The 19,479-nt window shown below is 66.4% G+C and overlaps 1 protein-coding gene across 1 annotated transcript in view; it reads left to right on the top strand.

Moving 5' to 3' along the window:
• The window catches only part of NOTCH1 (notch receptor 1), a 46,324-nt gene that overhangs the window by 12,570 nt on the left and 14,275 nt on the right, over positions 1-19,479 (top strand). Inside the window, exons 3-18 of the mRNA XM_055541563.1 lie at positions 6,560-6,822; positions 7,333-7,671; positions 9,726-9,848; positions 10,332-10,565; positions 10,893-11,048; positions 11,205-11,390; positions 11,618-11,731; positions 12,429-12,542; positions 12,812-13,045; positions 13,138-13,248; positions 13,713-13,905; positions 15,359-15,504; positions 15,720-15,833; positions 17,471-17,590; positions 18,137-18,289; positions 18,975-19,203. Coding sequence (XP_055397538.1) covers positions 6,560-6,822; positions 7,333-7,671; positions 9,726-9,848; positions 10,332-10,565; positions 10,893-11,048; positions 11,205-11,390; positions 11,618-11,731; positions 12,429-12,542; positions 12,812-13,045; positions 13,138-13,248; positions 13,713-13,905; positions 15,359-15,504; positions 15,720-15,833; positions 17,471-17,590; positions 18,137-18,289; positions 18,975-19,203 — 2,829 coding nt within the window. The remainder of the gene's footprint in view (positions 1-6,559; positions 6,823-7,332; positions 7,672-9,725; positions 9,849-10,331; positions 10,566-10,892; positions 11,049-11,204; positions 11,391-11,617; positions 11,732-12,428; positions 12,543-12,811; positions 13,046-13,137; positions 13,249-13,712; positions 13,906-15,358; positions 15,505-15,719; positions 15,834-17,470; positions 17,591-18,136; positions 18,290-18,974; positions 19,204-19,479) is intronic.

Here is a 19,479-nt window from a genome sequence, read left to right as displayed (position 1 = left end):
GGCTCGGATCTCAGTCTGTGGTTGCTGACTTAATTAATCGAGTTTTGGATTAAGTGCCGCCACCCCCCCCATGGCGTGGGCCGCACGCTCATCGATCCCTTCATTGTATCCAGTGTCTGGGGCACGGATCTGGCTCCGTCTTGTGGGGAACAGAGCTCCCCGGCTGCTGGGGGGGGTCCACTCCCTGGCCTCCCAGACATGGGGCTGCAGGCTCGAACACGTGGGTCTCGGGGCTGTTGGGGTGAGCCCTGGGTAAGGACACCCATTCCCACCTTTGTCCAGCTCCTTGCTCCATCTTTGGGGGTGATGGTTGGGGAATTAACCCAGCAGAGCAGGACTGCGGGGGTGGAGTGGGCAGCAGGCTTTTCTTACTCGCCCAGCAGCCCCCAGGGCTCTTGGGACAGCATGTTGGCTGTGCCTTTTGCAATGTCCGGAGGGGCGGCCAAGCAGCGGTGTGCCGGCCCGTGGGTGGGCCTGGGTCGGTCTCTGCCCACTGCAGCTGGGCCATCTCCAGGAAGCTGCTTGGCCTCTGCCTTCCCATCCCTTCAGGCGGGCAGCCACTTCCCACGCTGAGGGTGGGGCAGCTCTGATTGCCGCGGGGGGTGGCGAGCCAGAAGCATTGTTTTCCCCGCAGTGGGAAAGGTGGCTTCCCGGAGGACCGCTTCCGTCCACACACGACACAAAGGGCTTCCCCGAGCGCCTGCACTTCCTCTTTCCAGCCTATTCTAAACCATCCAGAGGTGCAACTTGGGAGAAAAGAGGCAGACAAAGAGCCCCGAACGCGGGAGGAGCTGCTGGGCCCGGCGGCTCCACGCCCCACCCCGCCTGGACCCCCTTCCTCCTCTGCAGCTGCTGCCTGTTCTCCACTGAGGGTCAGCTGCTGTTGGGGGTTGGGGTCTGTCTGCCTCAGACCTGGCTGGACCTTTTCCGGGGTCCCCTGTCCCTCTGCAGCCCTGGCTGCCGCTCGCCTCCTCCCTGAAGCTTGGGAGCCAGGGCAGCGCCCTCCCCTGCAGCTCTGAGCCGCCCCAGCCCAGCGGCCGTGCGGGCTGGAAGCAGACCGCAGATCAGCCAGGCACCGGCTAGGTCCCTGCAGTCGCTTCCTGGGGCAGCTGGGGCTGCAGGTGGTGGGGTGCTGTCTCACAGTGTGGCCGCCAAACTCGTGCAGGGCTGGCCAGGCTCCGGGCTGCCCTGGGCACACCCTGCCTGAAGCAGAAAGGGACCGAGACAGGAGAGGGCAGAGGGCCATCGTCTAGGTGCCCTCGGGCACGGCAGAGTCATGGCTCAGACAGCGGTCTGGACCAAGGATGCTGAGGGTTTGGGAGAAACCTGGAGCCCCACTGACTGCAGCTCTTACCCTGGGGCCGTCGGAGTCCCTGGGCACCCCTGGGTTTTGTGTCTCCCAGGGGCTCCGTTCCTCACAGCTGAGCTGTCCTGCTTGTGCCCAGTGGGGAAGGACCCCAGGATGGGCACGGTGGGTGGGCACAGTGGGGGAGGCCAGCAGAGGCCACTAAGCACCACCCCCAGTCACTGCGCGCCCCGCCCCCCACCTGCCACAAACACAGCATCCTGGAAGCTGTGATTCCCTACTGGGATTCGGGGCCCTTGAACCAGCCTCTGCCCAGAGGGGCTCAGGACCCCTGGCAAGCCTTGTCCAGGAGCACAGGTGGACTCCTTGACCTCGCCCCCTCTGAGGGAGGAGCTGGGGGCTCAGAGTCTGTCTGATGCACCCCCGTCTCTCCTGGCCTCAGTCTTCCTGTTCCATAAGCGGGCAAGAGCCTCCTCTGCCCAGTCTGCAGATGGCCCCAGTCGCCTGGGCTGGGCTGGGGGTCTGAGAACCTCCCGGTCAAGCTGCCCCGAGGGGGACGGGCCTGCCTGCCTGGTGGTGGGCCTTAGTGGTCTTTGTTTAGCATCCTGGACCACTTCTGGGGAGGAGGGGGGTACCCTGACGAGCCATCCATGCTCCTTGGTCCCCCTCTTCGGGGCCGCAGTGACACTGTGTTTGTTGGAGGGTCCTGGGCAGAAAGCCTGTGAGCGAGGCAGTCTGGTGTGGGGAGGGTCTTCTAGCAGGCACCCCACTGCAGGCAGACTGGGGCTGGGCGTGGGGGGTGGGAGGGGCCTTCGGGTGCAGCAGGTAGGACCCCAGGCCCTGACTCAGCCCCCTGGGGATACGGGCTGCATGGCTGGGGGTCAGGGACATGCATCCATCCCTGTCTGCGTTGGGTGGCACAGTCCCTGCCCACCTTTGGGGCACAGACCCCGGGCCTGCAGACATGGCCTCCAGCCATGGGTTACCGGCTCTTGCGCTGATATCCCAGGCCCTAGGCAGCAGGGTCAGATGGGGCCCTCCGTGCTGGGGAGCCCTGTGTCCCCCACGGCTTTCCTTAAGCAGGTGCACGGGCCCTGGTGGAGCCACCGTGTCCCCAGGGACACGTTGGTGAACTGCGTGCAAATCAAGTCCAGCAGTGTTGGCTAGAGTGAGAGTCCACTGTGCCCCAGATGCCCAGGCCACCTCTGAACTGGGCCTTCTGTGCCCTCGATCCCCCAACTCGCATGAAACGGAGGCCTGGCAGGCAGTGCCCATCTGTGCCGCAGAGCCCCCCAAAAGTTCTTCTGATGGACTGTCTCGCCCATCCATTGGTGGTGCCCCCGGATGCCCCTCCCCTGGGGCGCCTCTGTGCCTGCAGAAAGAAGGGGGCAGCACACCCCCGATGACCCCCGTCTGCACCCCCACCCGGCCAGGGCCCTGTGCTCACCCAGCTCTGCCCCACTCAACCCCCCACTCAACCACAGACTGCTCAAGGGCAGAACCCAGTGAGTCCTTCCTCTGTGCTGAGTTCCGCCTTGGAACTGCGGGTAGAGGGAGCTGTCATCTCTCCCCTGGGGGTGGCAGATGGCCCGCTTAACTCAGAAAGGAAAACAGCGTCATTTAGCATTAGTCCCGGGTGAAGGGGTGAAAGGTCGAGGCAGCATCTGCCTCTGGAAGCTTCTGGGGCTGCATTTCTATGGAGCCGCGCTGGGGGGTGGGAGGGGTGGGGGGAGGAGCTGGCTCAGAGGAAACTCTGACGGAGGCTCCAATGAGCTCCAGGCTGGCGGGCGGGCAAGCGGGTGTCTGTTTGGCGCTGCCGCCCCCACCCCGGGTGCCGCCTCTCTGCAGCTCTGATCCTGGAGCCCCCAGCCCCTACCTGACCCTCAGCTGCTGTTGGCTGTGGTGGGCCAGGACACTCCGCCAGGCTATGTTTGGGCCGGAGGAAAGGCGAGTGGAGGAGGAGACACTGGGGGACCACTTTCAGAGGGGAGCAAGGAAGGGGAAGCTGCCACGGGCCCCGGGCGCCAGGAGCCGAGTGGCACGGTACACGGAGGGGCGGGGGTGGGGGGTGGTTCTCGTCCAGCCTCAGGGTCCCCGACGGCCCCTGGCCCGGAATCCTGAGGCAGGTGTCGGGCGCGACTTTCCCCTCCAAGCACGGGTCCCTGTCCCCGCCAGGCACTTAGGCTGAGCTGCCAGGACAGGTGTTCAGGACCGAATGGCCATGAGGGACTTGGTCACTGGTCCCAGCGGACTGGCCGCGTCTGAGCAGCCTCACGGGCCCTCCACCTTCTCAGGGAAGTGCGGGTGCCATGGGCGCCTCCCCAGGAAACCCCGGCAGTGCAGCCAGGGTGGGGGGCACATGGGGACACATCTAGGCAAGGGGGGAGCATGGCCGGAGGCCGCCCAGGGCAGGGACAGGCCTCTGTGATGGGTTGTAAGGCCCCTCCACCCTGCCTACCCACCCCTGCCCTCCGCCAGGCTGACCTGGCCCCGGGCGTCCTCCCGTGGAGCTAAGCCAGGCCCTGGTTGTACCCAGCACCCCCCGGAGCACCTGCCTCAGCAGCACCCCTCCTCCCCGCCCCCCGCCGAGGCTGCCCCTCCCTCGCTGCCCTGCCGCTCCCCCGGCTGGGGTGCTCGTGGTGGACGGCTGCCAGGCCCAGCCCTGGAGCCGGCCCGCATGGGCAGCGTGCCTTCACAGCAGCGTCCGCCAGGCCTGGACGGGAGCAGGGAGGACAATGGGCCCCCTCAGCCGCTGCCATCCCCCCACGGAGGAGCCTCCCTGGCTCCTGCCCCGCCCCCCGCCCGCCGGGGCTGGCAGCCTCCGCTGCGCTGGCCGGGAGCAGCTGCCTCCCGCGTCCTCGGCCACAGGCGCACCTGCTCCCCAGCCGCCCTTTGTCCCTGCTGCTGCCGCCTGATTTCCTGGGCGCGCTTTTCCTCCCGCTGTAATTCACGCAGCCTCCCTGGCCGGGATGCTCTCGGTCCAGGTGGGTTCTCCCACAGTCCTCTGCGTTAGGCTCCCCATTCAGGACGGGCTTGGGGTGGGGTTCATGGACACACTGCCCCGTGGCTGGAGGCTGGAGGGTTTTGCACCCTGGTGGGGCCTTTCTGGTCCACTTGGGAATGCTGTTGAACCGGACCGGTGATGAAGGCGGAGCCCACACGGAGGACGCGCTGGGCAGCCTTGTGTGCGTTTCCCCCAGGCCATGGGGCAGGCCTGCCTCATCTCACCCACCTGGGTGGGCTTCCCACGCCTTGGAGCTGGGCATGGACAGGGCGGGCGGGCTCCCACCCCCCACCCCGCTTTGATGACCAAGCGTCCTCTGTCCAGCTCCCACTTTCTGCTGCTCTTTAGTAGCTGGGAAAGAAAAAAAAAGAGCCTTTTCTCCAATAGGGAGCGGTGGCCAGCTCCTGCCTGACAATGGAGGGCATTGAGAGGTGGGGGAGGTGCTACCTCCTGCGTCTCCCCCCTCCCCTCCAGGGCTCTGGGTTCCCAGTGCCACTCAGGCTGGGACCAGGCGGCCTGTAACTAGATCCACGCTCAGTGGAGGCCATGCCACCTTCCCCAGGCTCCAGGGTATGGCCCTGCTGGAGCCCGAGGTGCCAGGGTGCCGGTCGCACAGGGGTGCGTCCTGGGGTCTGTGCCCCCAGAGAGGAGCCAGCCACACCGTCCTCCTCCCCTCCCTGAGCGGGCTGGGTGGGAGCCGTGGCTCAGGCCTGAGTTACCACCCCTGCGCCCCTCCCAGAAGGGCAGCTGGTTTTCTTTAAGCCAGTTGGTTTGGGACTTTTGGCTTCAGGCGACAGATGGTGGTCTGGAGTGGCCATTTTGCGTCCTCCCTGCCCGCCCTGCCCAAGCCACAGCCTCAGAGGAAAGCCCCTGCTTCTCACGGATCCCCCGCCCCCAGGACGGAGGCTGCCCCCGCTCCCTCTCCCTGTGCAGCTTTGGGAAGGAGGGGAGGGAGGGGGCCCTGGCGGGCTGGCATTTGTCGGGGGCGAGGGGTCCTGGAGTGAAGGCCTAAACCCCATGGAGCAGCACCTCTCAGGGGGGTCTCGGGAAGGTGGGGTGGTCGGAGCCCAGGAGGGCCCTCTTTTCCCCCAGAGTCCCCGTGGCTGCCCTGTGGGGGGACGGGCCCCCGCCCACCGGTGCCTGGGGCTGTGGGCCCAGCGTCAGGGCTGCCTTCCCAGGCCGCTGCAGGCTGGGGGCCGTGGGCGCGTTCCACCCCAGAGGCTCTGCCGCTGGGAAGAGGGAGGCCTGGCTGGTCCCAGAGCCTCTCCTGGGCTTTCCCTCGAGCTCAAGGCCGCGAGGTGACCCTGGGGGGCAGTGTACCGCCCCGCCTCAAGAAGCCGAGGCAACAGGTGGCCAAGGGCGGCCCCGGGGCGGGGGTGGCAGGTGCCGAGCCCTTCCCGGTGGGGAGCGCCGGGGACCAGGCCTGGGGCCGGGCGTGGGGCAGGGCGCCCCCCACTCCCAGCTCGCCTGCTACTGTTGCAGCCTGGGAGCCGGCACAGGGCCTGCCGGAGCGGCAGTCCTCCTGGCCCCTGCTTTCTCCAGCTGTGCAGCGGGCTGGGCTTCTGATGTGAAGCCTTCACCCCCAAAAGGGAGAGACTGTGTCCGGGCACCATGTGTGGGTGAGGGTGGAGCGCCGAGCAGCGCAGTCCTGTTGCGTCAGACCCCCGATAAAGAATTCCACGTCGGCTACAACAGGGGAGCCCAGCCACGTGGCGTCTGCAGTCCCATCCCTGTTTGCTCTCATGTTCGTACTGAAAGAAGAGCCATCTGTGAACTCTTTTATTACCCAAATAACACATATTCGTTACAGAAAACCTGGAGAGAAAGAGAGTAGGCAGGTCCCCGAAACAAAAGGTTTCACACAACACCATTCCCTTCCACGGAGAATGGCTGGGTCTGGCCGGCGCAGCCCCTTCTCAGTGGCTCAGGGGTGCAGACAGACGCCTCCGTGGCTTCTGAAACCGACGCTGGGGCCCGCAAACACTCTGGTCTCTAATGTCTCCAATTAACATAATCACTGTTTTTATGGACATGAAATTTCCTTGATGTAAAAGTAACCACTTTAAAGCGGAGAGCTCAGTGGCGCTTGGCACCATGGTGATATTGGGCAATGACCCCCACTCTGGTCCCAGAACCTCCCCGAGCCCTTTGAGGGGGGCTGCTGCCCAGGAGGGGACCCCATGGATGCTGGGGCTGGTGGCGGGCTAGCTGGGGAGTGGGTGCTCACCATGCTGGCGTGTCTGCTACAGCTGCGGCGGGGCCTTCGCGGGCCAGCAATGCCAGGCCCCCAACCCCTGCCTCAGCGCCCCCTGCAAGAACGGCGGGACGTGCCACACGACGGAGCGAGACGGCCTGGTGGACTATGTCTGCGGCTGCCGCCTGGGCTTCTCGGGGCCGCTGTGCCTGACGCCCCGCGACCACGCCTGCCTCGCCAGCCCCTGCCTCAACGGCGGCACCTGTGACCTGCTCACGCTCACCGAGTACAAGTGCCTCTGCCCCCCGGGCTGGTCAGGTGAGGACCCCGGAGGGGCGGGGATGCGGTGGCCTTCCCCCAGCCGCCCACACAGCCGATGCCGGGCCCCCGTCCGCGTGGCCGTGGACGGTCCTGGACTGGGCTCGGCTGTGGGGGTCAGCGATCCAGAAATTGCCCAGAGTCCCCACTCGGGGGTCCCCATGCCGCTTTCCAGCCCTGGAGGTGTCAGTTTCCGGCTCGAGGGCACCCCCCAGCCTCATGCCGCAGCCTCTGTAAGAAAAGGGGAGACCCCCCCCATCCCTGCAGGAGCCATGGTGTCACCGCCGGCTCAGGAGGGACGCAGTCTGGGTCAGCTCCCCAGGGGCCCTGGCCTACCGTGCATCCCACAGTGGTCACTTAGCCCCTAAGCGGTTGGGGTCCCCGGGCAGTGAGGAGCTGATGCCACTGGGCCCATGCCCGGCTCACCCGTTGTCTGGGTCTGGATGCTGCCCCCAGCTCACAGGAACCAGGGAGGCCGGCTAACCACCCTCCCATCCCCTGCCCCCCCAGGGAAGACATGCCAGCAGGCCGACCCCTGCGCTTCCAACCCCTGTGCCAACGGTGGCCAGTGCCTGCCCTTTGAGGCGTCGTATATCTGCCACTGCCCGCCCGGCTTCCACGGCCCCACGTGCAGGCAGGACGTCAACGAGTGCAGCCAGAGCCCCGGGCTCTGCCACCACGGCGGCACCTGCCTCAATGAGGTCGGATCCTACCGCTGCGTCTGCCGCCCCACCCACACCGGCCCCCACTGCGAGCTGCCCTACGTGCCCTGCAGTCCCTCCCCCTGCCAGAACGGGGGCACCTGCCGCCCCACGGGGGACACCACCCACGAGTGCGCCTGCCTGCCAGGTACTGCCCACTGGAAGCGTGCAGGGGGCGGGGAGCCAGGCAGGCTGGGTCTGGGGGCATCACCCGAGCCTGGGCGGTTGGAGGGCAATCTTGGGGGTGGTGCAGGGTAGGCTCTGGGATGGGGGCACCCACCCACCAAGTGCTGCCTCAGAACAGGTCTGCTGTGACACCCTAGTGCTCCTCCCCTGTGCCAGGGACCCTGCCACCCCCAGGGAGGGCCTGAGCATTCCGTCTGCTCTGGGGTCACTCTGCTCTCCTGGCCCCCTGCTCTGAGTCTCCCGGGCCGTGGATACCAGCCTCCTTCAGGCCCCCCGGGAGGTCCCTTATCCCGAGTTCCCTGGGACCACGTGCATGTTACAGAATTCTCCCCTGCTGCGGGGAGCACCCTCGCCTGTGCTGCCCACGGGGCTTCCCCTGGTTCCTGGAGGTGGGGCCGGGGGGGCCGGGGCGCACGCGTGCCTCCCCCCAGTGGTGGCCTTCCTCCTGGCCTCTCCCGTCGCCCACTGCCGGAGCAGGAATGACAGGTGGGCCCAGCCCTCCCCATCCCCTCAGCAGCTCCACCGTTCCTGTTTCATGTCGCAGACTTTCCACTGTAGTTTTCATCTGAGTCTGTTTTGCTGCTGCTGATCTAAAAATACTAATAATGACGAAGAGGTTCAAAAACCTCTAGTCTGTCACTTGCATGGGGCAGTTAGGCAGAACTGGGAAGGGGAGGGTGTTTTGGGGTGGGGCGACGAGGAGGTGGGGTCGGTGGGGTTTGGGTGCTGGAGAGAGGAGGGCCCAGGGTCTGGGTGACTCAGGACTGACCCAAAGGTCGCTCCGGCCCCCACACGGCCCTTGGCCCAGCCCGGCCCTTGCAAAGAGGAAGTGCTTTTCCCGCCCGCAAGCCCCGGGCCTGTTGCCTCTGCGTGCAGACGCCAGGCATGTGCATTTCCGGTCCCTGATTCTCCCCTCACCACCTGCCCGCCCCGGCACTACCCACTGCCCAGCTGGGCTGCGTGGCTGTTTGAGAGTCTGAGTTCAGATGCCTTCCTGAGGGGGGCAGGCTGTGGGACCCCAAGCCTGCGACCTTGCGTCTGGCCCCGCGGGTCAGGCGGGGCTGTGGTGCAGGCTGGGGGGGTGGTGGGAGGCGTGGGGGCCTGGCAGAGGGGGCGCACACGTAGAGCAGGTGCGGCCCCACCGGCCAGAGGTGAGCTGAGGCTGGGAGAGGCGGCGCTTTAGGCCCGCCGCATGCAGGAGGGACTGGAGTGTGGGTGCCAGGCTCTAGTCAGCGGGGCCTCCGAGGGAGGGGCAGGAGGGGGTCCAAAGGCGCCCTGGGAGGGGCATTAATTAGTAACCGGCTGCAGGTTTGGCTATTGCCAGACGCACCTTTCTGGGTTGATTATTGAACCAGCGGGAGTCGAACAGATTAATAGCTAACTGGTTGGATGTGGAGGTGGTGCGTGGAGGTTGGCCTGGCAGGGAGAGGGTGGGGGGCTCCCACCCTGCCTGCGCCTCTGCTGCTGGAAAGTGTGGGGGCCGCACCTGCACGCACACCCCCACCCCCGACTGCCTGCCGGGGTCCGTCTCCCTGCTCCAGTTCCCTGCATAGGGGCTCCCAGGCCCAGTGCTGCCCCGTCAGATGGGGTATCCGCGGCCGCACATGGGGGTGTGCAGACAACCCCGAGCACAGGGCTGGGCCTGCAGCCAGTGCCCAGTCACAGAGGCCATAGCACAGACATTTTCTCCGACAGAACCCTGGGGAGCCTGTGATCGTGGGTCCCTGTCTGTTCAGCCGGCCCTTTACAAAGCGATTGCTTAGGAATGTGCTGACCGTGGGCTCTGGGGTGTGGGGCCCGGTCACAGGAGTGGGGAGGGCAGGGTGTGGGGCAGGGACCCCGAGGGCTCCGAGGCGGTGGGCATCACAGGACAGGCCGTGGAGAGCAGCTCTCCGCCCAGAGCAGGGTGTCCTGGGTCCAGCCAGGAAGGTGCCAGAACCCAGGGCAAGCGTGACAGGACGGGTGCGAGCCTGGCCCCGTGAGGAGGCCTGACCGGGCGGCTGGCCCCTGCTGCAGGCTTCACTGGCCAGAACTGCGAGGAGAACATTGATGACTGTCCGGGGAACGGCTGCAAGAACGGAGGCGCCTGTGTGGACGGCGTGAACACCTACAACTGCCGCTGCCCCCCGGAGTGGACAGGTGCGTGCAGCGGGCGGCTCGGGCAGGCACCTCTGCCGCTGGAGTCTGTCCCCGTGGGGGGCAGGCAGGAGGGAGCTGAGATCTGGGGCGGGAAGGATGCTGTGACCTGCAGCTGACTGCACCCCCACCAGGGTCTGAGGCCCCCCAGCCCCCTGGAGCAGCACAGACGTGGGTGGCACCAGCCCATCTGTGTGGGCCATTTGCAGCCTGGCCCTGGGCTGGCCTGGCCACAATCGGGTCCCCAGTTTGAGTCCAGCTTGCTGGCCAGGACACAGGGATTCTGGCCAGCAGGAGGCAGGCCCTGCCCACAGGTGAGCATGGACACGGAGCAGCCAGGCGAGAGCCCCCAGGTGCCAGGGGTGCAGGGGAAAGGCTGACTCTGGCTGGCGGGGCTGGAGGAAGTCAGGAAGACTTCCTGGTGGAGGTGAGGGTCTCAGCTTGGCGGAGGGGGCTGGAGGCACCGACCGTCCCGGCCCCTTGCAGGTCAGTACTGCACAGAGGACGTGGATGAGTGCCAGCTCATGCCCAATGCCTGCCAGAATGGCGGGACCTGCCACAACACCCACGGCGACTACAACTGCGTGTGCGTCAACGGCTGGACGGGCGAGGACTGCAGCGAGAACATCGACGACTGCGCCAGCGCGTCCTGCTTCCAGGGCGCCACCTGCCACGACCGCGTGGCCTCCTTCTACTGCGAGTGTCCCCACGGCCGCACGGGTGAGCGCCCGGCCTGCCACCGGGCGGAGGGCCCTCGGGGGGTCAGGCCCGGGCGAGGGGCCTCACACAGAAGCTCACACTGCAGCTCTGTGGGGCCCATAAGGGGGGAACCCCAGGAGGGGCCTCCTGGAGTGACGCGGGCGGCTGTGAGCCTCCCGGAATAGCTCCGGCATCGTAGGGCCCTCCACAGGGTCACTGGCTGTGTCGTGGCGGGGGGCCCTCCCTGGGGAGCCGGGTGGGAGTGGACACCGGCTGTGGGCAGTCGGCGTTCCCAGCCGGGGGAGGTGGGGGGACAGTGCCTCCGCTGATCCCCACCGCCATGCCCAGGTCTGCTGTGCCACCTGAACGACGCCTGCATCAGCAACCCCTGCAACGAGGGCTCCAACTGCGACACCAACCCCGTCAACGGCAAGGCCATCTGCACCTGCCCCTCGGGCTACACGGGGCCGGCCTGCAGCCAGGATGTGGACGAGTGCTCGCTGGGTACGGGCAGCCGGGTGCTGGGGAACCTGTTGGAAACAGTCCTATGGGGGTAGGCGGGTCTGATGGGGGAGGCAGGCACACCCCCAACTGTTCCAGAGGCCAGGGTTCCCAGAGCAGCCCCTCACCGTGCTGCATCCACCCCCCCGCCCCCACCAGGCGCCAACCCCTGTGAGCACGCGGGCAAGTGCATCAACACGCTGGGCTCGTTCGAGTGCCAGTGTCTGCAGGGCTACACCGGCCCGCGCTGCGAGATCGACGTCAACGAGTGTGTGTCGAACCCGTGTCAGAACGACGCCACCTGTCTGGATCAGATCGGGGAGTTCCAGTGTATCTGCATGCCCGGTACGCGGCCGGCGGCCCGCCTGACCCTGGGGGTGGGGAAGCCGCATCGCCTCTGCCCCTGGCCTCCGTGCCCGCCCAGGCCACAGACCCCCCCACGGTTATCTGGGGAGACTTGAGCTAGGTCTCTGGGGCGCAGTGGAGAGGAGGCCAGCGCTGGGCAGCTGGGTCAGCCCTGGGGAGCAGGGGTGGAGGGAATGGGGCGTTGCTGACCAGCCTGCTCCTGCCAGGCTACGAGGGCTTGCACTGCGAGGTGAACACGGACGAGTGCGCCAGCAGCCCCTGCCTGCAGAACGGCCGCTGCCTGGACAAGATCAACGAGTTCGTGTGCGACTGCCCCACTGGTGAGACTGGGCCCCGCTGCCGCCCTGCCCCTGCGTCAAGGCCGGGTCGGGTCTCCGCGACGGAAAGGGGGCGTGAGAGCCTTACCTCCGGAGTGTGGGCAGGGGGGTGGGCTGGTTTTCAGCCCCCAGCAAACAAAGCTGGGCCAGGCAGGGTTCCTGGCCCCCACCTCACTGAGAAGCCCGGGGCCCAGAGACCCTCCTTCCTGCTGTCATGCCCTGGTGGGAGGAGGGCCGGCCCGCCACGCCCACCTGCGTCTGCCAGCAGCAGTGGATGTGATGGCCAGGAGGGCCTATAGAGCCTGTGGGGGCCCTGAGTCTGTCGCAGGGAAGGGCTGGGGGACGCCAGGCCCGGGGAGGTGTTGGGGGTCAGAGCCCTGGACCTCCTGCGATGCAAATCAATTGTCCCAGACGCCGAGCTGGGAACCGAATTCTCAGCCCAGCCCGGCTGTAGCCATGGCAACCGTCTTGGGCTGAGCCTCCTCTGAGTGGGCAGGGCAGGAGGGCTAGGACCCCAGGGTTGGGCTCTGAAAGAGGGCGAGGCAAGGATACGGGCGTTTGCCGTTTGCCCAGCCCTGGCCAAAGCACTCTCGGGGGGCCCTCCCGGGCGCCCCCCGCCCCCCGACCTTGGCCAGCCAGGACTTGGCTGTGGTGCCATTGTGCCCCTGGCGTCTGATTGCCATCCCCTCCCCGGCTGCAGGCTTCACCGGGCACTTGTGCCAGTATGACGTGGACGAGTGTGCAAGCACACCCTGCAAGAACGGCGCTAAGTGCCTGGACGGGCCCAACACCTACACCTGCGTGTGCACAGAAGGTGCGGGGCCGCGGCCCAGGGCAGAGCGGAGGGGCAGAAGCAGGCGGTGGGGTCCGGAGAAGGGGGGCTGCTCGGAGGCTGAGGCTGGAAAGGTGACCCCTCAGTATGGAGGAGGCCAAGAGCAGGGCGCATCTCTGACCCCAGGCAGTTGGAGGGGGGGCGCCCCAGACATCCCCAGGCTTCCCTGGTGGGAACAAGAGGACCCTGGGTCTGCTTGATGGTGTCCTGGACAGCCTGGTAACCCAGGGAGTGGCCCCCCGCCCCTGCAGGCTACACGGGGCCCCACTGCGAGGTGGACATCGACGAGTGTGACCCCGACCCCTGCCACTACGGGTCCTGCAAGGACGGCGTGGCCACCTTCACCTGCCTGTGCCAGCCGGGCTACACGGGCCACCACTGCGAGAGCAACATTAACGAGTGCCACAGCCAGCCCTGCCGCCACGGGGGCACCTGCCAGGACCGCGACAACGCCTATCTCTGCTTCTGCCTCAAGGGGACCACAGGTGCCTGGCCCCGGGCAGCTGCGGGGCTGGCGGGGGGCAGCTGCGGATGAGCGAGCAGGAGCACGTGACCACCTCCGGTCTCCCACCCCCAGGACCCAACTGCGAGATCAACCTGGATGACTGCGCAAGCAACCCCTGCGACTCCGGCACGTGTCTGGACAAGATTGACGGCTACGAGTGTGCGTGTGAGCCGGGCTACACAGGTGAGCCGCCCAGGATTCGGGGGCCTGCAGGGCTCTGCCCTTCCACCCGCGTCGGGGCCTTGACTTGCAGATCAGGGTGTTGGGACTATGGGGGCCCAGCTCTCGGGCCAGCAGCCTTGGTGGCTGTCGGCAGAGGCTCTGGAAGGGCCGGGGGTGGGGGTGGGTCTGGCTGGCGCTGGGATGGACATCCTTGAGCCTGGCATGTGGGTGAGAAGCAGCCTGGCAGGCTCGCTCGCAGTGGAGCCAGGCTCCCAGTGCACATGCTGCCCTGTGCCCTGAGCGTGTCCAGCGTGGGCCCTGGGTCCCGGGAGCAGAGCTTGTATCGGTGAGAGTCTGAACCTCGGGAGGGCCTGGGATGGAGCCGGGGGAGGGGAGTGCTCACAGAGAGGGAGACTGAGGCTCCAAGGGAGGGGAGCCCAACCCCTCTCCTGTTCCCGGTGTCTGAGCTGCTGGGACGCCCGCAGGGAGTATGTGTAACATCAACATTGACGAGTGTGCGGACAGCCCCTGCCACAACGGGGGCACCTGCGAGGATGGCATCAACGGCTTCACCTGCCGCTGCCCCGAGGGCTACCACGACCCCACCTGCCTGTCTGAGGTCAACGAGTGCAGCAGCAACCCCTGCATCCACGGGGCCTGCCGCGACAGCCTCAACGGGTGCGTCCTCGGAGCCCCGCCCTGGGGCAGGGGGTGTGCGGGGAGCCGGCGGGTCTTGGGCGGAGCAGGCAGGTGCTCCCCAAGGATGGGTCTGCCGTGGGAGCCCTGAAGGGTGCCATGCACAGGCGCTTGCTTGGCTCCTGGTCTGAGCCCAGCACTGCCCTCGGCTCCGAGTGTGCCCAGGGAACGCGTCTGTGCCAAGGCAGCGGACCAGAGGTGAAATCTCTGAGATCTCTGAGAGTGGAAGGGGTGTCTTGGGTCGTGTCTGAGCCCCTTTGGGCCACAGCTCAGTCGGTAAAGAATCAGCCTGTGATGCAGGAGACCCAGGTTCGATTCCTGCATCGGGAAGATCCCCTGGAGAAGGAAATGACAATCCACTCCAGGATTCTTGCTTGGGAAATGCCATGGACAGAGGAGCCTGGCGGGCTACAGTCCATGGGGTTGTGAGAGCCGGACACGACTCAGCGACCAAACTGCCACTGAGCTTCCGTAAGGAGGCTGCAAAGGTCATCCGAGGCTGAGGCTGGGGGCCGGGGCCTTCTGTCCCACCCTGACCGCCAAGGACGGGAGAGGGGCTGCAGGGCAAGTTAATCACCAACTGCCAGTGACATATTCAGTCACGCCTGCGTGAGGAAGCCTCCATAAAAAGGCCAAGTGCGGGAGTTCAGAGAGCTTCCGGGTTGGCGAACAGGTGCTGGGATGGGGCGGGGACCAGCTCTGAGCCCTTCCCCATCCCTGGCCTCGTACGTCTCTTCCATCGGGCTGTTCCAAGTTTCCCTGGTTATAGTAAACCATTGATCTAGTAAGTCAAACAGTTTTTCTGAGTTTTGTGAGCTGTTTCTGCAAATTTCAAAGGAAGAGGTCTGGTTCCTGGCTGTTTGGTCAGAAGTAGAGGTGACAACTTGGGGCTTGGGGTTAGTGTCTGACCTGGGGCCAGTCTGGTGGGTCCCAGCCCTCGCTGGGGGGTAGGGGGGCAGTCTGCGCTGACTCCAGGCACTTAGGGCCAGGACTGGGTTGTGGGACACCCAGCTGGTGTGGGAACCCCGTTCATATATGTGGAGCCAGAACATTAGAGTGTAGAGAAGCTGACTTTTAGTTTCCGACATCCACTACGTGCCTGGCATTGGCTCTATCTAAATGGGGTGATGGACATGGCAGGGACCACACGCCCTCGTTTTGCACACAGAGGGTAAGCAGCCTGTTCAGGGTCAAGCAGCAAGTGAACAGTGCATGGTCTCCTGACCACTGCTCTGAACTGGGCACTGTCCCAAACCCTTACCACCGTCTTAGTCGAGGTGGGCTATTTAAAGTCGTTTAAAGGACTCCAAGGGTCAGAGCGGGCCAGTGTCTCCATCTAATCAGGTCGTAGGACGGTGGCAGAGTCTGGGTTGCTCCCAGCCTAGGCCCCGCCCTCTCTGGCTACACCTGAGCTGCCGTGTGGTCGCCTCTGCAGGTACAGGTGCGACTGTGACCCCGGCTGGAGTGGGGCCAACTGTGACGTCAACAACGACGAGTGTGAGTCGAACCCCTGCGTCAACGGGGGCACCTGCAAGGACATGACCAGCGGCTACGTGTGCGCCTGCCGGGAGGGCTTCAGTGGTGAGTGGGGGAGGTTCCTGGTCCCGGCGCAGGCCCTGGGGGCCACCTGGAGCCCGGACACAGGTCTGCCGTCGAGAACCCCGGTGGCTCCCGGACCCGCTGGTGTGGGTTCCCAGGTCCCAGGCTCAGGGCAGGGCTTTTCCTCCATGCCAGGCAGAACTTGGCCATAGCACCCGGGGTGACGGCCACACTGACCGCGTTTCCTCTCTCTCCAGGGCCCAACTGCCAGACCAACATCAACGAGTGCGCGTCCAACCCGTGTCTGAACCAGGGCACGTGTATCGATGACGTGGCAGGGTACAAATGCAACTGCCTCTTGCCATACACAGGTATGGGCGGGGCCTGGAGGGTGGGGCGGGGCCTCGGCAGGTGGCGCGGGTGGCTGAGGTGCGAGGCGGCCTTCCTGGGCTGGCCTTGTCTGCATCCCTCTGCAGGCATCCCAGAGGCCCTGCTCTGTACTCTGAGCCTCAGGCCTGGCTGCGTTAGGGCCTTGCCCTGCAGGTGTATTTGCTTATAAAATAACCAGGTGCCTGGGAGAAAATTTGAGCACAAGCAAGTCCCTACTTGGGGGACCTGCCTGTGAGGTGGCCCCCTTGGTGGGGGAGCTGGGCCTGGTCTGTCAGCCTCCCCGCCTGCCGTTCAGGCTGCCCTGGAGGTAGGGGGGCCAGGCTGCCCTCCCCATTGCTGGCCAGGCCTGAGGGAGTCCTTTGATGGTGGGCCCTCTTTGTGTGGGGAAACAAGGAGCCCTGTGTTCCTGCTGAGGGTGGCGGGAGACGGGTCCCTGGCATCTCAGCTGCTGCCATTGGCCCGGCCGGGGGAGGCGGGATGTGGGTCCCCTCCTAAGGAGAGATTTGGCAAGTATTAAAAAATAGAAGTCATGCACGCTCAGGCCACCAGGCCCCCTGGGGATGGGGCAGGGGGTGCTGCTGTTGGGGACGGTCCTGAGAGGCCCCCGTAGGCAGGGGTGGGGCCCGTGGCTGCGGTTCTCACGACACCGGCGGCCTGTGGTCCCAGCAGTGTTTTCTTTGACCGAAGCTGGGGACCTGGACTTTCTCTCCTCCGTCGGTGAGGAAACGCCCCCTTCCCGGTGGCCGCCCAGGGCGCACCCGAGTCCGTTTCGGACACGCTGCCATCGGGGCCGGCGGCCGGCGGGGAGGAGCCGGCCTGTGCTGACCCGCTTCCCGTCCGCCCGCTTCCTGCTTCCCTCTGCACAATTGTCGGAAACCCTGGCGAATTTCCTGCCGGCTGGGGTCACTGTGGAAACCGATAGAATGAAAGGCCCGGGCTGGTCACCCCCGCGGGCCGGGGAGATAATGGGCGGCCGGGAAGATAACGCTTCCTCGCGGGCTCGGGACACGGCCCCGTGGGCCGTAAACAGGAAACCCCGCGTTGGGCTCTCAGGGAGGAAAGGTCACCCAGAGTGCCGGGGTCCAGGCAGACTCCCGCTCCCACCCGGGGTCCTGACGCCGTGTCCGGTGCTCCCCTGATAAGCAGCCATGCTGAGGGCTGAGGCTGGCACGCTCCCTGCACTCACAGCCTTTGCTCAGGGGCCTCCCAAGATGGGCACTAGCCGCCCGAGGCACCGAACCCCTGGAATCAGCTCCCAGGCCACCGGCTCAGCGCAGGGTCCTTTGCCACCAGCAGGGCATGAGGCTGGGAGCCAGTCCAGGGCCCCTGTGACGTTGTGTGTGGGGGGTTGTCAGGCCCGGCCCAGCCCTTGCTCCTGGCACTATCGGGGGGTGGGGCCCAAGTGTTCCCCTGGTTCACATTCAGATGCTGACACAGCCAGGGGCCCGGTGCCCCGCTGTATGTACCCCCCCGCCCCCCACGCAGGGCAACCAGACGTGCTTGGACGGTAGAACCACCTGTTGATGGTGGCTGCCGTGGCCTCTGTCAGGACTTTCCCAGGGCGTTGACCTCTGGCTGGGGCTCCTGGGGGGCTCACCACCCTGCCTCTCCCTCTCAGGGTCCACGTGTGAGGTGGTGCTGGCCCCGTGTGCCCCCGGGCCCTGCAGAAACGGCGGTGAGTGTCAGGAGTCAGAGGACTACGAGAGCTTCTCCTGTGCCTGCCCCGCGGGCTGGCAGGGTGAGTCCAGGGGTGGTGGGACAGAGGGAGGCTCAGAGAGGCTCGGGGGCCACGGGCTGGCAGGGGGAGTCCAGGGGACACTGGTACTGGGTTGGGGGAGGCTTGGAGAGGCTCGGGGGCCACGGGCTGGCAGGGAGAGTCCAGGGGACGCTGGTACTGGGTTGGGGGAGGCTTGGAGAGGCTCGGGGGCCACAGGCTGGCAGGGTGAGGCCAAAGGGACGGGGTAGGGAGGCTCGGAGAGGCTTGGGGGCCACGGGCTGGCAGGATCAGCCCAGGGGGTGGGGGGATGGGGTGGGGAGGCTCGGGGGCTTCAGGCGACTCTTGCTAGTGGGCCCCCGTCCTTGGAGGATGAGCCAGTGGGCTGCAGGACCCTCCTAGGCTTGAAGGTCTGTCTCCTGCCCCAAGTCGGGGCAGCCCTTTGGAGAGCCTCCCTTCCCCGGACGCCCCCAGAGGGTCGTCCTGTGGCAGTGGAGGGCCTGCTCCGGGGGGGACGGGCAGTGCCCTGTGGGCACTGGCTGAGTCAGCGGCTCTCGTCCCCTTCCCCAGGGCAGACCTGTGAGATCGACATCAACGAGTGCGTGAAGAGCCCGTGCCGCGCGGGCGCCTCCTGCCAGAACACCAATGGCAGCTACCGCTGCCACTGCCAGGCGGGCTACACGGGGCGCAACTGCGAGACGGACATCGACGACTGCCGGCCCAGTGAGTAGCCGGCCGGCCCCGCCTCTGAGACGCCCAGACCCGTGTCCCCAGGCGGGTGCGGGGCAGGGAGCGTGCCAGGGTCACGTGGGAGGGTAGGCAGGGCAGTACCAGGGTGCACGCTTGGCGCTGGCAGCCCTCTCGATCCAGCTGGACCTTTCGGAAGGGCACCCAGTCGGGGGCTGGAGGAAGTGCTGGGGCAGGGCTGGGTGGCTGCTGTCGACCAGCGAGGTGGTCACAGGCGGTTCCAGGGGCTGTGGTGCCAGGCTGATGGGCCCCCTACTCGTCCATCCTAGCATCTCCCAGCCGGACTCCCGGGCTCGTCTCCCCGGGGCCGCAGCTGCCCCGTCCAGCGTGGCTCTTAACCTAGGTCTTGTCCTGACCCCTGAGGAATGGGGCTCACGCGACCTGTGGTCCAAGAGAGGCCGAGTGCCTCATCTGGCATTACCAGCAGGCAGGGAAGCGTGTGGCCACGGCCTGTGTGGGTCTCACTGTTAAGCCTGCCCACGCTTATGGCCTGGGGACCAGGAGCTCGTGGGGCAGCGTAGACCCCAAGCTCATGATGCGGCCTGCTGGACTGGGCTCCCTGCAGAACACCCCAGGGGCAGTGCCAGGAGCTTGCAGCTTTGGTCGCCCTGGCAGAGGGGTGGTGCCCAGCTCTCAGGCCTGCTCTCCGGTCACCTCGCAGACCCGTGCCACAATGGGGGCTCCTGCACAGACGGCATCAACACGGCCTTCTGCGACTGCCTGCCCGGCTTCCAGGGCGCCTTCTGTGAGGAGGACATCGACGAGTGCGCCAGCAACCCCTGCCGCAACGGCGCCAGCTGCACCGACTGCGTGGCCAGCTACGCCTGCAGCTGCCCCACGGGCTTCAGCGGCGTCCACTGCGAGAACAACACGCCCGACTGCACGGACAGGTGCCAGGGGCGCGGGCCGGCCACGGGCCACACGCGGCGCCGGCACACCTGTGTACCCAGCAGGTGTCCGCCTGGGGGCGGCACTCGGTGCCAGCGGGAGACACCATTCCTCCTGCAAGGGCCATCGTCCATTCTCCCTTGTGGATTAGAAGCAGGAGCCCTGTGGTTTATCCTCAGGAACTGCTGTTCCTGCTTCCATCAGCCAGGGACCTCGTAACTGGCGTGTGTCCTTATCTGCCTTGGCTGCCAGGAAGCTCGGCATGGAACGTCACACTT

Source organism: Bubalus kerabau, chromosome 11 (genome assembly GCF_029407905.1).
Source record: "Bubalus kerabau isolate K-KA32 ecotype Philippines breed swamp buffalo chromosome 11, PCC_UOA_SB_1v2, whole genome shotgun sequence".
Taxonomy (NCBI): domain Eukaryota; kingdom Metazoa; phylum Chordata; class Mammalia; order Artiodactyla; family Bovidae; genus Bubalus; species Bubalus kerabau.
This window is presented reverse-complemented; position numbering and strand designations above follow the sequence as displayed.